Genomic DNA, 14,371 nt, shown 5'->3' with positions numbered 1-14,371 from the left:
TATTGAAACTCCAAAAAATAATAAAAATCTAAAAAGCTGAGAGCATCAATTATTGATCACGCAGGCGCCTGTTTTCTGCTTTTCCCCTTCTTCTAAAACCGCAACAATTATGGTTTTCTTGGGGGCTTTTTATGAGACTCTATTGTCTTTTCCCCTGAAGCAATCTGCTTCATCTTTATTGAACTTGGGGGGAAAGATCTGCATTGCAACTGTCAAAAGCAGAAGTAATTTAAATCAAAAGAAACTGTGGTTTTACAGGCCGCCTACGTTCAACAACGTACATTTTCTATCCTGGATATAAGCGAGGAGATCCAGGCCTAAAGTTGTCTTATTTAAATTAGTCGAACTGAGTTGTAAATACTTGTGTACTGGTAGTCTTAACAAGCGTTAGTTTGTTTAGCGCGCGGCGAAAGAATGGTTAATTAGCGCCTTAATACGTTCGCTCTAATGCGGGATTAATTATCCGTTCATTTGTAACGGCTCTTGTAATACTACAATCTACATTTTTGACTTAACTGTCTTTTGACTTACATTTTTGACAAAGAGATAACCAAAAATAGATGTTTGAGTTAAAAAAATCGTTACAAAACGATACTAACAATTGGAATAAATAATGCCATACCTCAGTACACCGAGATCTGCCATTAAAAAGACTACGAGATGAAAAACAACATTAAAGCAAAAAAAATCACGGCAAAAAGTCAACATCTAAATTTAAATTTCAACACCTAGTAACAACGTCAATAAGACAAAACCCTAACTACACAGATTTACTTTTGCCTAACTACAGAGCAAATGGGATTTTTCCCTAATGAGAAAAGGTAACAAGTCGACAAAAAGAAAAAAATGAGGCGAAGATCAAAAATTAATCAACATTTGATAAACTAAAAAATTTCAAAAGTCTTGAAAATCTTTAGTTTTTAACAAAATAATGTTTGGTAAATTTAATAAAAAAGACATAATGAAACCAATAGAACCTGTCTTTGGTTAGACAGAGTTACACAGTCTTTGGCCATATGAACGGACTAAAGATGCAGAAAAACTCAAATTCTACGAACAAGAAATTACAAACAATGTGAAAACAAAAATTAGTGAAGCCATTAAAGTCCTAGCTATTATCTGAATATTATGTATTTTTATTTCAATTTGTATTTATACTAATTCAACTAAAATTATACAGAACGAATAAATAAGTTCAATAGGGCCACATTTGAAGTTCATTGGGACATGTTATTACGCGATTGTGCTAAAGGAAGAGAAAAAGAAACGCAATTACACAACTCACACAACTTTATGAAAACGCATATTGTCAAACAAGTGGAACATCAGCTCTATCATTTTATCAATAAACATGTTTATTTTGAAAATACAAGGAATTTTATGGGACTTTTCAATGATGAGAATAAGTTACATGTTGACGAAAAGAACAGAATCTGAAAAAATTGAAAAATCCTGAAAAATCCTTAAAAATTTATAATATCCTAAACTTTAGGACTATTCGCTATCAACTGACTGCTTCATGTAATATTATTCAATCAATCCTCAACTACAAGCTTATGAGAGCGGTCAGCATTTAACGGCTACCTAAAGAATAAGAAAACAGGCAAAAGCAGCAAATTAAAAAAAATGAGCGAGAAATGTGTCAAAGCCATTAAAAAATGAACTTTTGAGAAAGGTTTATACCTTTACTTAATCTTTTAACAGCAATCGGATTCATTTTTTAACAACTTGATTCCAATAAATCAACAAACACGAACAAATAAATTAAAACCTAGAAATTTTTGAGAGAATACGAATATCAACGCCATTAAATTCAATAGCTTCCAACGAAAGCTTATAAATACGCTAAATTATGCCTCAATGATACAAATAAGATGTTTGTCATTCATAGGTTATCAATAAGACGTTACAATAAGTCACTGACTATGAAAACGACAACAACAAATACAGGCAAAATCCAAAAATTAAGAAGAAATGTGCCTGAAAGAAGCGTCGAAGCAATTTAAACCATAAGTTTTTCCTTGAAAAATTTTATGTATGATCGGTTGAACAACTTTTGTTGGCCAATGCAACTATCAACCTTAGGATAATTTGTTTGCATTCCAAAAGAAAGCAAAATTACAAAAAAAAATCATAAATTTTTTTTTATTTATGAAAACTTGTGCATCGAAGTCATAACACCAATAACTGGAGGATACAACTGCTAATTAGTTTATTTTTGGTTGAAGTAGAGTGGAATGGGGTCCATTCATTACTGAGACCGACTTACAGTTCACGACAATAAGTTAAAGATCTATTGATGTTAAAAAATTTCTCAAAAAATAATTTTAAATGACTTAGCCATTAAATTCAAAAGCTTTCAACGGAGGTCAATAAATAGGCTATGCTATGACTTTATTGGTGGACAAGAATAATTTTCCATGCATAGGTATTCATTAAGACTTCACAATAAGTCCAATGACTATGAAAACACCAACGAAAACAGGCGAAAAACCAAAAATTCAGTAGAAAAGTGTCGAAGCCATTTCAACCATGAGTTTTTCTCTGACATTTCTCTCAAGGATCCTTTGAACATAACGTCTTCCCTAAGTTCCTCAAGCCAGTGGGAGATATCAATATCAAGATAATATGATAAGATTTCAAGAGGAACCAATAATACAAAAATATCCAAAGTTTTTTTTTGAAATCTTGTGGCGTTGAAGTCATATAACAAATAGTTAGAAGATAAAACCTTAAACCAGATTAATGTTGGTTACAGTAGAATTGAAGAGTGCCCTGTAATTACTGAGACTGACTTACAATTAATGAAAACAATTTTATGATTGTGTAATACTAAAAAAAATTTCTCGGACAATCATTTTTAAAGAGTTAACAGCCATTAGCTGTCCACTCAAAGCTCTAGATATGTTCCTTAGATGCCCATAACAAAACCCGTGGCACTCTTGGTCAACGAGTCTATGCCACAGGATTCCAAAAATTCAGTTGAACCTCAAAAAAAATCAAAATTTCATTTAGAATTACGAAAACTCCCAGTCGAAATCAAAAAAAAAAACTTGAGCGATTCCTTGAAAACAAAATTTTTGTTCAATGGGCTTCATTATACTGTAAATCAGGTTGTTATTAACGGAAACTCGATATGAAAAGTGACTAGTCTCTAGGTGACTTAAGAAAACAAAAAAAATATGAAAATTTTTCTAAAAAAGAGCTCTCAAATAGAATTCGATTTTTTTTAATAGTACACTTCCCTAAGAGACCAGAACTAGTCTTCTTATCTTCTTACGTCTCTTATGACCTCAAAATTGATTCATTTTCTGGCGTGAAATGTTATTTTGAATTAATATTTTTATAAAAATGATCTAAATTTGAAGTTGAAGAAAAATTACACTAAAAGTGAACAAAATCATGCCAAATATCCCGTGTTCACACAAAACTTCAATCCTCGATAACTCCTAGAAAAAAACAAAATTCAAAAAAATTATTTTAGTTTTGAATTCTACGCTGGACGAGCTTTTTAATGATACCACTCACATTTCTCTACGATGAATATATCGATCGGCCAAAATTGTCTGAACAAAAAAACCCATTTGAGTATATAGTTCCCCGCCCACAAGTGGGGTCGGAACAATAAGTATCCTGATCTGGAATCAATCTTGCGAGATAAGCGTTAATAGTAAGATTCTTGCATCTTGTGTGATCTTACAAGATTTACTGTTGGAGTTTCTTTGGGGGTATACCCACTTCTTAATATTCGATATTATAAAGCTTGAAATTTTATAACAGTTTTTTTTATTGCTCCCCTCCCAGTACGTATTGAAAACGTATTTCTAGAATTTAAAAGTCAAATTTCAAGATTTTGGTTTCCATGTTTTGGTAACCATACGCTAGCATCGTGGGACATAAAGTCAAGTTTTTTGCGGCAAATCATCTTTAACTTCATTATTTAGCTATCTGGAAGTTGCATCCACAACACAGTACGCTATGCACACCAAGTTAGCAGTTACAGAGCACGTGCCATTACAAAGTAATTTATTACGTAAAATTTTGAAAGTGCGTTTGCGGGGGGCACAAATGGAAAAGATCTGTGTTTTTAGCTTAATTCATGAGGAATGCTTTCCAGTATTTGAAAACCTAAACAATGGCATGAAATCTACCTATGTAATTATTTCATCGGCGCAACGTCCTATTTCTTTTGATGAACAACGTTGCAGGCAAAGTAGATTAATTACCTTTAAAGGACACACGTGCATTAAGTAATAGTTAAGTGACTCTGCTTGAAGTCACTGAGAACTTCTGGCGTTATCGAGAACCGCGAAGCTGTTCGAGATATTAAGTCAGAATTTCGAAGTGATTTCTGCAGAACGTCTGTAGTTCCAGAATTTGAAATGCTATTAGTTTCCGCATACCTAGCAAGAATTCCGTGAACTTTCGGGATATTAAAACTTGTAGTGTGCGCTTTTTAAGCAAGGATACGTACGTGACTGCAGAAATATCTTAATAATTCTGGTTCGACATCTTGAACAGCTACGCTGTTCTCGATAAACAGAAGAGGTTATCAATGGGTTCAAGCAAAGTCACGTGACCTCTACCAACCAGAAAAATGTTACATGCGATATATATTTGAGATATTAGAGGTTTAAAACAAATGTTTCTGTATGTTTGAGCTGAGTTGGGTTTCAGGGTTCGGAGACGCATGATGATTTTTTTCAACGTTTCTCCTCGGAAGGCGAGTATCTTCAAAAGCAATACAAACAGTGACTCCAATACGCCCACAAAAGAACACTTCGAGAATTCACTCAAAAGTGCAAACAGTAAGACCAAAGGTAATTATGAGTCCCCCGACCAGACTTGGCTCTGACAAAAAAGTAATTAAACCAAGATCATAGGTGCAACGTCAGCATGCCTGGCTGGGGTTATGGAGATAGTTGGTTCGGGTCATCTAAGCTCTAATTCTTTTGCATTATATGGAGTTAGTTAGCACTACAGTTGGGATGTTACACTATTGCAATGGTACAAGATATCAGAAATGATTAAAAAATTGACTATTTATAAAAAATAATTCAACAGACTGCTGTGACTAACCATGAAATCATTTGAGACCATTGCATGTAACGAAAGAAATTGTATGTATGTATGTATGTATCTTTTGTATGCATGTACGCCAAATTTACCATTACCAGGGTATCATATATGAACTCATACGAAAACGAGATTGTTCAAAGAGATTGTTCAACCTGCGTCATCTACTGTAACCTTTTCCGCGCTATACCTCGTATCTTCGATAAATTTTAGTCAAATTATTGATTTTTCGACGTGTTATTTCACGACACATAGTGTCGCCAACTTCATTTTAGTTCACTTTATAAATTGGTTCATTTTAAAAAGAGAGTTTTTTGTTCGTGTGGGTGTTTTTCCCTTTAATTAGTTGATGGGAATTGCTTTTAGGGAGAAAAGTTACTAGCAACCAGCACGCACTATTTACCTGGACGGCATCGGCCTAATTAATTGTACTAAAACACATTTTGTATCTGAAAACACAGTCAACAATACTTGTGAACTGTTTCCTGAAGAGCATATTAAATGGCTGGAGGCTTAAAAGGTTGTAGTAAATTAATTGACAAGTACACGATGTATTTTAATTGAAGACAGCGATATCAATGACAACCGTGATCATTTTAATTCGCACGGTATAACGCCCCTAGTCTAGACCTGGAATTTATGAAAAGACCTAATAATTCGAGGTGGGGGGGGGGGGGGTAAATATTGAAGAATTAAATTACATGATCGAGGACCCTAGTTAAAGAGGGCGCTTAAAAGGCCGATGATGGAATCTACCTAAGTCAAGATCCCAGAAAGAGATGCCCTTTGATCAGATAGTCTTCAAACGCATACGGAGGCATTGTGCGCATTGAGTAGAAAAAGTCTACAAAAGTTTGGACATAGGTCTGATTGAAGATTATTCCGGATGAGTCTTATCAGAGGCCACGTTGCTCAAGGTTGTTAACGTCGGTTATGTTACTGCTCTAATGAGCAAGGAAGAGTTCACAAAACAAGTAAATAATAAAATTCTAGGACACTGACGTAAAACATAGAGCCAGGAATTTTGAAAGTACTTGTGTTTATATTACACACTTGTATATGGATAAGATAATCGCTCTCGAACGGATGTTTTCATTTCCATTTTCCTTGTGATCTATATATGCTCTGAAAACGTCATCGAAGCCAGATAATATGTCTATTTGCCTCGCTCTCTCTGCCATTACCCCTCCCCGATTTAACTGTAGTCATGTGTTTCGTTTTTATGCAAAATTTTGCTTGATCATTTCTGAATTTTTAATAGACTTTTATGTCATTGTTTTAAAATTGGCGTGATCTAAAAATTAAGAAATGCGGCAAAATTGGATTCATTTTTAAAACTTTAAACCCTAATACTGGTTTTTACTGAACATCAAAAGTTAACACACTGCAGTCTTCCGAAAAATGATTTCAGAAGAAATTGCCTGGGTGTTTTAAGTGTTTCAAAATATTAGATTACTGCTTCGTGCTCTAATGATCTTTGTAGCATATGATGCTGACGAAAAAATGCAACAGGTACACAAGCTCTACAAGATATTGCAATTTCGAAAAAAAATTTTACCATTAATTTTCACATTTAAGAAAAAGCATGTCACAATTCAGAAGGAACACTGAACTTCAAATTTAAATTAACACCTTGTAGTTATAAAAATGCTAACGTACTATTGACAGTCTGTTTAAGTCACGTCGTCTTTCCTTCTCCTTTTAACGTTCAAGGCAAATGTAAATTCTGTCAAAATTCAACAAACGCCCAAACACATTTGGTGGAATTAGTCCTTATGGCATTGGGATATTTGGCTAGGTGGCGTTGAGTTTTAATAAAAAATCAGACTTTCCCAAAATCACTAGCGTTCGAAGCAGAGCTGAAAAATATTTTCCGTATACTTAGAAAAACTGGCGTTAATTTTTTGAGCAATTAGTTTATGAATTTCATAAAATTATAGGATGCAACTTTTTTTTTGATGTACAGTATATAATAATAAGTAATCTTATTGCCCCCACAAGCCTCACCACCTTGCTGCGAACCACCATCTACTTCCCGACCCGAGAGAATGATGCTTAATTCAATATAGAAATGAGCTCTTACCAGTCGTTGGAGAGCAACTCGTCCAACCATAGTCGGTTATGTCATGATGGGAACATATTAATTATCAAAATTTATGACACTCATCAGATCGATGTGAACCCGATAAATTTCTGTCGAACGAAAATTGAGGCAGTTATTGTAAACGTGTGTGTCTTTTTTATGCAAAATGTTTGCTTGACCGTTTTTGCGCTTTTATTCTAGAATATTCGTTGACTTCCTGAGTGACTTTTTCCCCGCTTGAGTTGTTCATTTTGGAGTGACCTAAATGGCTCTCTTTCTGAAATAAAGTTTGTTATAAATATGTGAAGAATGAGATAATGAAGTTTACGGGTTTGAACCCACCTGAGGTGGGGATTTTTGCAACCATAAAAAACATCTAAGCAACACCCTCACAAAATTAAAATGGCCCGCTTGTCGTTCGAGAAAAATTCGTCCGACGTTAGTCGGTTTATATCTACATATGGTTGCCAGAAGCCTAGAGGCGCTCTGTACAAGGCTACCATGATAAGCCAATGGCGATGGTCACTCTAGAACTATAAATTATTTGTGGTTATTTTATAGCTGGCGCGCATTTGGAAGTGAAGATGGGACAACATCAGCAGCACAACTGTGTGAGTAGGTCTCCGTCCTCTGTGAGCAGAGTGGCCTCTGAGCCAGCATTGAGTGCACAGGACAAGACAGAACGAGAGATTGAAGATAACTTCAGTAAAATATCAGGTGATATACTCTGCATAATTATAGTTGGGTCCCGCTTCTTCACCCACTATCATTTAACCCCAGTCACTTCACTCCTCCACATTTCTCCCCAATTTTAATTCCTCCTACAAATGTTACAAATAACATTCAATGCAAAGGATATGTACGATTTGGTTTAAATACTTTGATTAAAACTCAAAATAATCCAGATTGAGGCACGCGATTCAAGCCAGTTCTTATCTCGAGTCGCGCACAGGGATGTAAAACACGACCCAGCGACATAGTCTGGCAACATTTTTACGGTCTAGGAAGCTTGATCAGTGCTGTATACTGATGCTGCACGATCTGATCGGCACACATCCTTCTCTCTGGAAAGACTCATCAGAGCCAATCCGTAGTCTGCACTGTCCGCTCAAAACAGTCAAGAGATCGGTTAGTCTGGAGGCATGGTCTGGGTAATCTAATTACAGTTGCTGTACGAAGCTGTACGATCTGATCAGAACTCTTTCCAGACTTTTTGATAGTCTGATCAGAACGAGTAGTACTAAAGACCAAGCATTTGGTTTGGGTTGTTTAAGTTAACATCTTTGAGAAGAAAAATAATTTTTGATGAGGAGCTCAAAAATATATAAAGAAAAATATTTCGATTTTTCTGACGGGAGTACGTTTATACCAACCGTAACTGTTGCTTCAATTTTTAAATTTTTGATAGTCTTCGTACCCCCAGTTAGCGACTTAAATAACTGGCAGCCCAAGTATTCAACCCCCAAGTGGGTTTGATACCACTTGTGCGCGACTCAATTAGGTCTGGCATCCCATGCACTACCCAATTTGCTCTGATCAGGAGCTGGCTTGAGTCGTACACCTCAATTTGAGGAGATTTTTGTATATGCACGGTCTGTTGAAAGGTTTTTAGTTAAGACGACAGCGTGAGAACAATTTGAACGAAATCTCAAGGGCACCGAGCTTGACTAATATATCGCCATAAAATCTCGTGTGGCGGAACATTAATTAAAACAATTTTTTTTGTTACAATCCAAGGCCGAAGCATGAAAAAATATCATCCCTTTCAGATTTTAAGGGAGTATCATCAGCTAAAAAACAAGAATACCGATTAATTCTAGTAAAAATTGTGATTATTGCCAAAAATGCTGTGAAAAAATTTACATACGGTAATTATTTATTCAGATACATCAACCACTATTCACCGCAAAAAATGTTTCTGGTGAAAATAATACACTATTTTAAATCAATAAATTTCGTTCACAGCTGTTAAAATTTACAGTAATTTTCGACAAATTGGCATAATAACCATCAAATCTTGCTACACTTGATGCTATTTCAAAAGTATTCTTATTGTATTGATCCTCTGTCTTTTCTATTATATGCGTTCACGTTCTTTTGGAGTCAGTTCGAAGTCAAATTTGAATGGTGATTTTAGTCACGTCCTGGCAATAGGAGCTACAATAAATCAAGATTTTACAGGCGTGAATAATTTTAAATCTTTATAGTATAGCGAGTATCAGTTTTTCCAATTTTTTGTTTAAGGGGAATGTTTAATTGCTCTCAAAAAATCTATGACAATTGATAAACTTTTCTCTCCCCCCCCGTGCGGCCCTTAGGCTTGGAGATCAAAACTTATTGTCTTGAGGGAAATTTTGAATTTCAAGAAGTTCGGGCACAAAATTGATTCAACTTTGAGTTTCGCCCCATTTGGCTATTTTTTGTCAATTTTTCATTTTTAATCTATTTCACCACCCCTCCCCCCGATTCGTGGACATATAGTTTCTACGCCGCCAGCTTCACGCGCTATTTTTTTTACAGTAACATGCCATATGCAAGCACGTAATTTTTGTAATTGCGGGCAAAAACACATTTTGGGGCAAAACAGAAATATTTTTCTCTGTTCAGGTTCGTTAACAACGTAAAGAAGTTTTGACAGCTCTTCTAACATTTTTCATCAATACATTCAATGTCTATATTTCAAAAAAAGTTTCTAAGTGTGCAATAAATATTGAATCTGGTCAAAAGTTTCAGCTAAAAAGAGTGAGATGAGTTGACATGCCCATATTGTTCCGACCAACTTTGGTGGGGGAGGAACTATATGCTCAATTTCTTTTGTTCATTATATTCTCGCCTATCGATAAATTCATCGTAGAGAGCTGTGAGTGGTATCATTACAAAACCCGCTTTGTAAAATACAGAATTAAAAAGATTTTTTGAATTTGGTTTTTCACGGAGTTATCGAAGCTTATAATTTTCTGAACAACTGACTGATTTCAGTTGTTTTTGTTCATTTTTTCTGTATTTTTCCTCAAGTTTTTCTTCGGTTTTGCTTAGAAGTAAATTAAATATGTCAACTAAAAAGTTGTTCTTTATAGATGCAAAACTGCTAGCTGAACGTAGCTATCTTGAGGTGTTCGTGGTTTTTCAACAACTCGAAATATCTGGAATGTATTGGTGTACTCTCCTTTTTTAAGATCTGTTCACATTTTTTAGGGCTTTCTTTAACTCACTGAGAAATAAACTTGGAGGAATGACTTTAATCTGGAGGACTTTAATCACAGAGGACTGGTGAAGTAAAGAGAGCGAGAAAACAAGCAAAATACCCTGAAAGCGGTGTCGGAAAAACTTATTTGAAGTTAATTCTGTTTTTCTTTTGTGGAGGGCTATTAATATGATGCATATGTGTTTCAATTTTTCTTTTTCGCAAATTTCCACTCATGCAGCAAATGTTTTTTCTGACCTCTATTGGTTGCCAACAAATTTTATATACAAAGTGCTACTTGCTTGTTTCTCCTCAAGCATCATCACTTAGTCTCAAAAATGATGCTGTCAATGGACGCTAAAGGGGCATAGGCTAATGGGTCATAATTACTGTTTGAGTTCTTTGCAAGTGATAATCCTGGCATTGAAACTTATTGTTCTAAAAATATTTTATTGATTTTTAAGTTTGCGAGTAATTGTTGTACTAATTGTTATCTCTTCTTCTAACATTACTAAATACATTACTCACAGGGACTATTTGAAGTGATTCAATCGTTTTATTTCAAACCTAATGCGTTCTCTGAGTTTGACACTAATCGTTTCGAAAAAAATTTATCAAATTTTTGGGGTTTATCAGCTTTTATTGTTCAATTTGTTGTCTAAACACTAAGTCTCATTGAAGACATATCTGTTACTTGCTAAGGATGCCTCACTTGACTAACTGATAAACCCGTTTCAGCTAAGTGCTAATGCTTTCTAAGACTTATATTCTGTTTGTTTTCTCAGTGTTTTTATGAGTTTTGAGTTTTTCAAGTTTTTATTGAACTCTTTGCTTAATACTTTATGTCCCACTCTGTATTCTCACTATTGACAGGTACCATTGACTGCTAAAGATGAAAAGGAGAATCTAATAAAGGGGTGCAACTCATAGCAGTCGTTTTTATAACGTTGAATTTTTTGCAGAAAATGAGAGAAGGTTTCATAGTAACGCTTCTATGAATCAACGTTTCTTTCATAAAGTTGTGTTGTTTTTAGTTATTGTTAAAACACTACATCTTGGATGAAAATTAATTTTTCTCAGCGTTTATAATTTTTTTTTGTATTTGCGCATGTACGGCAATGGGCTTAGTAGACCTCCTCAGTATTATTTGGCTTGAACTTGCTAATTGCAGATGACAAGTAAAATAAGTTTATTGGAATTTTATTCAGTTGTCCTGTTATGCTTTTTTCTTTGTCCACGTTCTTTGTCGTTTTACATTTTTTCACAGCAAAATTGAAAGTCAAATTTTCTTAATGAGATTTATATCCCAGTGACGGCTTTTGTGAGCGTAATGCAAATTCTAACTCTCTGTAGTAAAAGTTTTATTTGTTTTGTGAAATTAGATTTTGATCATTCGATATTCATCTCGTTCAATAAAATGACTTTGCGATGTAGAACTTAAGTATAATTTAAATTAATTAAAGGACAAAAAATTTATATGTGCAATAAAGTTCCGTAAAAACGAGCATCTGCGGAATGTGTTTTAACCAGTTTTTTTTATTTCACTGTCGATTGTTGTTTTATAGATCTATCTGTTTGTCGAAAACTCATTTTTATTTTGTTCATCGACTTGTTTTTATGAAATTAAAGTTGGTCTATTTATAGTATTGGTCTATTTTAGTATTTTTTAATTGCTACCTCTCTGTCTCATTAAGGAGAGGTCGCATATCTGCTTTAGTTAAGTACAATTTAACTTGTTTAATTTATCTTTTATGAGACGCTATTTTGACTTTGCTTAAGTGTTGTTTTCTAAATGGACAATGAGTTTTGGTCGTATTTAAGGTTTTTTTTGTTGTTTGTTTTTGTTGTTGGCGTAGTCTCGTTTATCGCAGATCTCATTGGCTTTTTAATTTTTTTTCGTACACAACTTTGAAAAAAATGTAAAGTCTTTAATCCATTCCTAATTTGGAAAACAATTAAGCCAAAACTGCGGACGAGTGTGGTCGGAACCGTATGTGCAAACGAGCATTAGTGAGCCTGGTTGTTCTATTTGCACACTCATTTGTGTGTTTCTTGTTTTTTTGTCTTTGACTAGTTTCATTGATTAGATTGTTTTTTATAAGGCTTAATTACTTTGGCAGTCTCAGAAATAAGAAAACATAAGAGGATAAATCGTGATAAACAATCCAATGAAATGAATGAAAACTCGGAACGTTTGCACCTGACCAGCAGAATAATTGAACAACGCCAACGCCAGCCAAGAAGAAAAACAGTTTCAAAAAGTTGAAAAATAGAGATTAAACGAATTAAACATATATATAATCATTGCTAAATCTCTTGAAGCTTTTACCCTGAAGGCCAAATTTCATCTAAACAATTATCCACTAACTCAAGCACAAGCCTTGAAAGAGCTTTAGTGGCGAGTAAATATGACAAATAGAGCTTTAGTGGCATAAATATGACAAATACTTTAAAAAATTGAACTGAAAATTTAAAGAAAGTTTCATAATTTTGCAATATTAAAAATGTCAAAAACAGTTTTTTTCGAAATCTGTTCACTAAGCTCTCTGCATCTTTTAAGAACTAAAGAAGTTTCATTAGTTTGTAACGATTGATAAACTGTGACTGAACGATTGATTAACTGAAAATGACTCAAATGACAGAAAATATGAAAACAGCTGCAATTTTTAGTTGCTAAGTTTGTTGATATTAGTTCCTTCAGAACCATTTCATTTTCCCCAAAGGCTATCCACTAAACCAATTCGAAGCTTTAGAAAATCGCATGGGGAGATACAGATAGATAAACCAGGAAAAAGACAATAATTTTCAAAGTCATCGAAAAAATGTCATTTTTAATCGAAAAATTCCAAAGACGGCATTTTAAAGAAAATAATAACGTTCCATTGCCAATAGCAAAATGATGAGAAAAGGTGTGAAAACAATAAAAAGTGTGGTAAAAAATCATAGCAGGAGAAGACCTGATGTAAATTCAAAACAATTGAACGAAAAACTACTGCTTCGGAGAAGCAGATCAATCAAACAATGGCAGCCAAAAAGGTAAATAGTCCAAATTGGAGAATCCAATACAACCAAACAAACTTAACAAAAATGGCAAGGGTTAGAAACAAATACACAATCAATATACAAGGCTTGAAAGGATTTACTAGGCCACCAAACTCGAGAAATATGTCAATCACTTTATGTCAACTAAAAAAATGAAAATTTTTAGAGTCTTGTAAATTTCACAAAACTAATGTGTTTGAAACCATTTTTACCTGCCTCTCAATTCATCCTTGTAACCCATCTGCAGGGCTCAAGTTAAAATTGGTACTTGGAAGTCGATAGATACAGAAATTGACAAAAGCTTCATTACTTTACTAAAATTTTGTATTATCGCTATATTTCATCATTACAAAAATTTCAGAACCACTTCATCGTCTTCAAAAATTACTCATAACCCGATTTCAAGCCTAAAAAAGTTTTATTGCCATAAAGATCAATGAACTCGGAACATGATGATGGATTTCAGAGAATTAGGAAAGACTTCAAAAATTATTTAAAAAAAACTTGATAAAAATCGTAAAAATTAGTATACGTTTGTGTTTTTGTTTGAAGCATAACAAAATTGCCATAAAAAGTAATTATGTCTTGCAACAGACCTTTTTCAAATTTTACAAAGCTCAATTTTAGACTGCCCAACAAAAGATTAGAAAAATGACAAAATATTCGAAAAATGCATCATTTTGTGCTCAATTACTCCTAAAAAGCACCTTTTAACTTGAACTACGGCTTCACGGTAGCTTCATCACTCTGAGCCCTTGAAGCACAATTGAACGCGACTAAGGCCTTTAATGAAACCTGATGCCCGCTAAGTTTTACCTGTTTATCCCGTTTTGAAAGCTCAGACTTAGAAAAAGGTGTGAAAACTTCGTAGAAAAAAGATACAGAGCAACAAAACAATTCAATTCTTGGATTGTAAAAAGACAGAGCACCAATGCAATTAATTTTTGGATTGTAAAACGGATACCAATGTTTTTCGGTAGCCCATG

The 14,371-nt window shown here is 34.1% G+C and overlaps 1 protein-coding gene across 1 annotated transcript in view; it reads left to right on the top strand.

Moving 5' to 3' along the window:
• LOC142347600 (synaptosomal-associated protein 23-like) overlaps positions 1–14,371 on the top strand; it is a 63,056-nt gene that overhangs the window by 36,554 nt on the left and 12,131 nt on the right. The window contains exons 3-4 of the mRNA XM_075398944.1: positions 4,678–4,820; positions 7,721–7,876. Of these exons, the coding sequence (XP_075255059.1) occupies positions 4,678–4,820; positions 7,721–7,876 (299 nt within the window). The remainder of the gene's footprint in view (positions 1–4,677; positions 4,821–7,720; positions 7,877–14,371) is intronic.

This window comes from Convolutriloba macropyga, chromosome 1 (genome assembly GCF_964194025.1).
Source record: "Convolutriloba macropyga chromosome 1, txConMacr16.3, whole genome shotgun sequence".
NCBI classification, from domain to species: domain Eukaryota; kingdom Metazoa; phylum Xenacoelomorpha; order Acoela; family Convolutidae; genus Convolutriloba; species Convolutriloba macropyga.
Note: the sequence above shows the minus strand (reverse complement) of the source record. Positions and strands in the feature narration are given on the sequence as shown.